The 7,024-nt window shown below is 47.3% G+C and overlaps 1 protein-coding gene across 1 annotated transcript in view; it reads right to left on the bottom strand.

Annotated features, from left to right (window-relative positions):
- Window positions 1-410: 410 nt before the first annotated feature.
- Window positions 411-7,024, bottom strand: part of Capn8 (calpain 8) — a 68,855-nt gene continuing 62,241 nt past the window's right edge. Inside the window, 6 exon segments of the mRNA XM_031342985.1 lie at window positions 411-434; window positions 2,280-2,338; window positions 3,331-3,397; window positions 3,400-3,458; window positions 4,088-4,166; window positions 4,556-4,624. Of these exon segments, the coding sequence (XP_031198845.1) occupies window positions 411-434; window positions 2,280-2,338; window positions 3,331-3,397; window positions 3,400-3,458; window positions 4,088-4,166; window positions 4,556-4,624 (357 nt within the window).

Raw genomic sequence — 7,024 nt, 5'->3', positions numbered from 1 at the left:
TTGGAGTTACTGAATCTCCGCCCTTTCCCCAAGAGCCCTCAGAAGCAGCCTTGCTTCCAGCCGGAGCTTCAAGCCACGTCCTTTCCCATAGTATTGAAGCCCAGGCTGCCTTCGCGTTGTATATCTCTAGGGGAAGGCAGAAACTATCCTGGCCCACAACTTTAATTGATTGCTTTCCTTCTGCTGGGCCCTGGGATCAGCTTAAAGAACTCAGTAGCTGTAGCTCAGTGCTGCTGGGAGATCTGGGACTCCCCAGCCTGCTCTGTTGGGAGAGGCCAGGGTCTCAGGAACAATGATTGGCTGGAACAATACAACAGTCAGTCAGTAAATGCCACTTGAAGGTACATGCTCGTAAGATTGCAAAGAGACAAGCGGGAGGCAGGGAGGGTTGTTGATGTCCAAACAGCAGGTCAGACCAGCGCACAGCACAGCCACTGCAAGAGAAGTGGCAAACTTAGGGCACAACTTCTAGGGAGTGTGTGGGCTTTGGTCACAGATGCCCTCCTGCCTCAAAGATCACTTGTTACAGCTCCACCCTGCAGCAAGTGCCTGACTCACAGGAAGCTCTTAACAATGTCACTAGCTCCCAACTCAGAGCACTACAGAAACTGCAACTTAGAAAAGACTCCGCACCCGAAGGGGCCTCCGAAAGTAGGTGTGTTGATGAGCGCAGTGGGCCTCATCTATCCGCGAGTTACACATCTGTGATTTAACCAAGGGCGGATTGAAAATCTCCAGAGAAAGAATTACGCCCGTGTTGAATATGAACAAATTTCTTTCCTTGTCATTCACTCCCTAAATAATGCACAGAGGCAGTTCTTGACCCAGCCTCAGCATTATTGTAATATCTTAGGCATTATGTTTATTATATTAGGTATCACCAATAAATCCTCTGGAGAGGCCTTAGAGTGTGCAAGAGGATGTATATAGGTCCTATGCAAATAGTATGCCATTTTATACCTGGTTGCATTTTATGCAACCAGGTATCTTAGGAAGGTTCTGGAACTAAAGCTTCATAAAGGACAATTATATTCATATATATATATGTATATATATATATGTGTACATATATATATATTCTTGCAGACATACATATAACCTTATATTTATGTTTCTGTATACTTATTTCTCTATATTTTTACATATGTGAATATATTCCTGAATTAACATCTATGTTATATATGTATATGCATTCCATATGTACATACATATTCCTGAATTTATATCTATATTTCATATATATGTATATATGTTCTTATATATATGTATGTATACTTAATTTTATGTCCTACACTAATACCCAGGTATCTACAGGAATCCACAGATATATTTTAAAGAAAGCTTTCATTTGATCTTAGGAAGTAATCAATAGCATTTCCATTAACAAGAAAATAAAAAACAGTTGGACTCAGAACATGTCAGGAGGGTAAATAACCCAGTCCTCTAACATGGCAGGGACAGTGATAACCCAGTCCTCTTACATGGCAGGGAGGTGATAACCCAGTCCTCTAACATGGCAGGGACAGTGATAACCCAGTCCTCTTACATGGCGGAGGTGATAACCCAGTTCTCTTACATGGCAGGGAGGTGATAACCCAGTCCTCTAACATGGCAGGGAGGTGATAACCCAGTCCTCTAACATGGCAGGGAGGTGATAACCCAGTCCTTTACCTCCACTGCCTCAGAAGCCTTGAGCCATGTCCGCGCTTCCTGTTCCCCTTACCCCTCCCTAGCAGCCAGCAACAGACCCTGTCACCCAGGGTTTGCCCCTTAGAGGCACTGACTGATGCTTTCTGAATTAAGCACAATGTGACTTATGCACAATAAGAACACTTATTCATTTTGTAACTTCATTCTACCTCATTGGACATTCAGTTTGGGCTTCTAGTGCCCCCCGTATATTCATTCAGAAGCCCCAGAAATCAGGCATGTTATATTATGACTACATCCTCCACCAGACATACAAGTCCATCCCAATTCACAAGAGTTTGCATCTCTGAAATGCTTTTAGATACAGTTGGCTATAGATTCACCTTTAAGATAAAAGGGTGAAAGAGTTAAGAGGGGGGCCATGATAAAATTATTTAATTAATTGATTAAATGTTTAACTAACTTCTTAAAATACTATACATTCCTTCTCCCCATGTCCACCACAGAACATTCAGGGAATTTGCATGACCATAAGCTGGTTGGTAGGAATAACCACAGCAGAGCACCTATTCTGACCAGGGATTACAAAGTCTGTCTAGGAGAAGGTCCTCAGGCCTTGGGTAATTTACCTCAGCCAGGGAGAGCTGAATGATGCCATTCTGGTCCTTGTCCAAAAGCTTGAACAGTTCTGAAACAGCAGAGAAGGAGGAAAATTAGGCATGTTTGTTTCTTGGTTTTAGAAGATCAAAGAGTTGCCTCTAACCAACCCAACTCAGGCTACAGCCTTCTACCCCACTATTCCACTCCACCCATGCCCTCCAGATCTGACCCCAAGGACCAGCTGTCAGGGTAAGTTTAGGTGGCAGCAGACATCTCCCAAACTGAATGGGAACCCAAACCCTAACACCAACCACAACCACAAGCCTACCCCTAACCCTACCCCTAACCCTAACCCTAACCCTAACCCTACCCCTAACCCTAACCCTAACCCTAACCCTAACCCCAACCCAACCCCCTCCCCATCCCTAACCCTAACCCTAACTGTAATCCTAACCCTAGCCCTAGCCCTAACCCTAGCCCTAACATTATCAGCAGAGATGCCCCTCTGGATCTCCTCTTCAGAAGGTAGTTCCTTTGGTGAGCGGGTTGAGGATGATCCAATCGCTCTGCTCTATTTCTAGCTAACAGCTATTTCACCCCTAAGATTTTCCACCTTGCACTCACCCTGCGTGGAGAAGGTCCCCTCCCTTAAGAAGATATTTCACTGACTACAAGATAGCCCAACGTAGAAGGAATGCAATTCCTGGCCCCTACAGAGAGCCTTCCCTCTTCCTGGAAAGTGGCACCCCCTCTCAAATGACCCTCATGGTGACATAAAGGTGAATCAACACTAGAAGCTCATAACACAAAACCCTTGAGAGACTCAGCACCTTGGTCTAATGACTTTGCATAGCTCAGTTATCAGGATAGCAGAGCTCTGGGTCTCGGTACGGCCAGCTCAGATATCAGTATCCTCTAAAGAGTCTACCGTCCCATCCCTCTGAGTATCAGTTATACAAATCTCATGTATACTTTTAGTGCCCAGGCTCCAAATGGGGCATCAGGCCTCACCTCCTGGCCTAACCCCAACAATGCTCTGTGTCTCTGAAGAAAAGAAGAGGGGCAATGAAACAGGCTTACTGAACAGGGTCTCCAGGCGGATCATACAAGCCACAAAGCCATCAAAGTCAATGCCAAGTCAATGCCAAGCTTGCTGCATGCATACCGCATGGCGATGGTCTGCTGCACCTGGTTGTTGAGGGTGAAACCTGATGGCCAAGAGAGACTGTGTCACGCGTGGGTGGTGCGAAGGTCATTGTATTTTCCTGGTAGACTCCAAGGGGACCTGATAGACTCCGAGGGAACCTGATAGACTCCAAGGGGACCTGATAGACTTCAAGGGGACCTGATAGACTCTAAGCGGATGACACCACAGGGACCCTCCATGATTCTGTGTAAATCTGTAAAGCAGGACCCCTCTGCCTCTCCCAGGGAATCCCAGGAGATGCCCTGCCAACAAGTCCCTCCAGTTTTAGAGACGTTTCATCAGCCCCTTCTCTACACCAGCCCAGCCCTGGGACATTCATAGCTACATACATACCCACAGTGTGTGAACATAGAAAAGGTGAAGGGTTTTGTATCAGTAAGCTCCTGCAGAGCCTCACACCTTGAAAATGCTATCACTGCCTCAGCTATCAACAGGCAGAATGCAGAGCCTTGAGCGTCCCTCCTCCATGGATAGGATGGATCTTCAGCCAGACTTTGTTGTCATGCTGGCATCCGATGTAAGAAAGCTCTCAGGAAAGACGCTTAGGCCCTCCACCATCGTGAGAACACGTGCTTATTTCCATTGAGCACCTCTGGGTCCTAAGACCTCTTCTACAGGACGGCTCCTCACCTGCTTTCCTGAGAGCTGTCCTCATCTCATGGGCATCAATGGTCCCTGCATGGTTGTGGTCCATTTCTCGGAAGATCTCCTGAAGCCAGAGAGAAGTTCCACGTGAGAATAGCACAGCTCCATCATTGACGGTCCCCTCCCAATCTGCTCCTCTCTCAAGAGGCCAAGGAAGCACTCAAGAGGGGCTGTATTGCCATCTCCAAAGAAACCTCTGGAACAAATAGAAAGGGAGCTAATGTCAGTGTTGTGCTTTGTCTTCTTCATGAGGCTTTCCTTACAGAGGTCGGCATCAGTGTCTGCCCTTGCCTTTGCCTCCTGGCTCCTTTCTGAATAGGGTACCTGGGTGTGGATGGTTTTGACCAGAGTCTAGAATCTAGAACACCCTGGGAATGAGTATTATAGAGGGTCCGATGGAAGGAAAGGGGCCGGGACCCAGAGAGACGCCCTTCTCTCCTCAGAGGTAGTTACCAGGTACTTGCAGATCTTCAGCCAGAGAGTCCTGAACTCCATGGGTTGCAGGCTTCCTGTCCCGTCACCCTAAGATTGTTAAAGATCAATATGGACAAGCTCTGAGTCACTAGTGAGTTCCTCTCTCATGAGCCCGCATCGGTGCCTTGAACCCTTGGTAAATCTTCCGGGTTTGCAGCAAGCCACACAATGGGATGATGGTGGGAAGCGAACTCAAATTTAAGATTAAAAGGTTCAGTACTCACTACAGAGCCCAGGCGCAGAGGTAGGAACAAAGAACCGCATGGGCCTAAAGCCCCCTACAACAGCGCTCATTGGCCTCACACCCTCGCTATCCTGGGTGGCAGCAGCTGCAGCTACGACATGTTAATTCAAGTCATGATAGTATTGTCAGAATGTCAAAAACAACAACAACAACAAAACAGCAGCAAAATTCCAGGTAATACAAACAGAAGGTCTTCTCAAACACTCTAATAAAACTAAAAGAGAGCTGTGTGCTGCGGGTGGGAGGGAGCGAGGCTGTGTGGGATTTTCTGAATCTGATTTATCTTCCTTCCTGAGTCCCTTCTGAGTGCTGAGCTGCACATGGGACCTCGGTTGTCCATTGTCCTACCCCTCATGAATTTCACTCTCTTTTCTCACCAGTCACAATAAATCCACAAACACCACTGCATTGTGGAACAGTAACTCCTCCCCATACACATTAGACAACCAAATGGAAGTCTGCTTTGTACCCAAGACTGTAACGGTCTCTTGCTCCTGTCTGGAGCCATGGTCACTGCCAGAGGCCCACATGGTAAAGGATCAATTCCCCCAGCACGGCACTCGTGGGGAGGTGGTGGAACTTTGACAAGATAGGCCTAGTGGGACACTACAGGTCATTGGACCCTGAAAGGGATGTTGGACCCTGCCCCTCCCCACTCTCTCTTTTCCTGGATGCCATGAGGAAAGTTCTTCTTATCATTTCCACCACTGCATGTTGCCTCGTCAGAGGTCAAAGCCACCAAAATTGTGAGCCCAAATAAACCTTTCTATTATGCAGGCATCCTCCCAGGTGTCCTGTTAACATCGTGGGAGGCTGACCAGCATCCTCACCCTTGCAGAGCATCCAGTCTCAGGCTGTATCTCTGATTAGTGCTCAATGCTGGCTGGAGCACAGCTCACCACTCCCTTACTATAACACAACCAGTCTCCACAGAGCGCTGGGCTCGGGGAGATTCTACCCTGAGTGTCCTTCTCCGCTTGCATCTCATTTTACCCCCATGATGGGCCACACAAACTAGACATTCTTATCCAGTTCTCTAGGGCAAGACCCTGACAGTGCGAGCATTTAGGCACTCCTCTAAATTTACATAGCTGTTAAGTGGTTAAATACAGAATTTGAACCTTCGCTTGCTCCAAAGTCCAGATCAACCTATTGAGTCAGGGTCTCCAGCACTGAAGTGTGAGCCGTGGCACCTTCAGGTTTCTGTGGGTGAGGGAATGCTGACACGCCCTAATACTTAAACATCATTCTAATGGCAGCACCACTGGGTGTGTAGGGCTGACTCCACGTATACGAATGCCCGAAGTGGGCAGATTTACATAGGTAGACAATAGAGCCGAGGCTGCCATGGAATTGGGGGGTCAGGAGAATAGAAAATGACTGCTAGCGTGAGTGCAGGGTTTGGGGTGCATGAGAAAAACGTTCTTAGCCACGTGGTGATGGCTATCCAGCTCCAAATATAGCAGAAGCCATGGGATGGACTGTGCACCCCGACTTAGCATATTTTTGACATATGAACTACATCTTAATAGACTTGACATTTTTCTAAATCTGCAAGGGCATCTTCACTGCACAGGAAGATTTAAGCACTACCTCATACTGGAGCAAAGACTCCAAAAGAAGTCAGAGTCATCAAGCCGGCATCCTTTGCAGCCACAGGAGACCCGGCGTTGCTAGAACAAATGGTGGGTAACTACGACAAAATCTGAGACTGAACTGAAATCAATAGAAAGCTTTGATGAGAGTGACTCTGGGGCCAAGGCTCTATCCACAGCAGAGTGAAGCAAAGTTAGTCATCTGTGACCACGGGTTGAACTGCTAACCACACACACGCCCACGGAAAGGCACAAGTGCAGAAAGGATCCAGCACTATGCAACTAGTAGGCACTTGGAGCTCTGGGGTCACTTGATAGCACCACCTGTCCATCACTGATAACTTGTGCAGCAGAGATTGGCACACACTCCACTTCCACAACTCTCTGCACAATCCCTGCCATGTGCAAAGCACAGTCACGCTTACTGATTTTCTTGGAGCTGAGGAAGGGGCCCTGTAGTAAGGCTGCCAGATCGCATCGTGAATAAGGCCCTGAGAACCGAGGAGGGCCTCCGGAGCCTAAAGGATTCACTTTCACCACCAGTGTATGGAAAATGGTTACCCGGATGCATCCTTTAAACGTCCCTTTTTTTTTTTTTTTTTTTTTTTT

This window comes from Mastomys coucha, unplaced genomic scaffold (genome assembly GCF_008632895.1).
Source record: "Mastomys coucha isolate ucsf_1 unplaced genomic scaffold, UCSF_Mcou_1 pScaffold1, whole genome shotgun sequence".
Classification (NCBI taxonomy): domain Eukaryota; kingdom Metazoa; phylum Chordata; class Mammalia; order Rodentia; family Muridae; genus Mastomys; species Mastomys coucha.
This window is presented reverse-complemented; position numbering and strand designations above follow the sequence as displayed.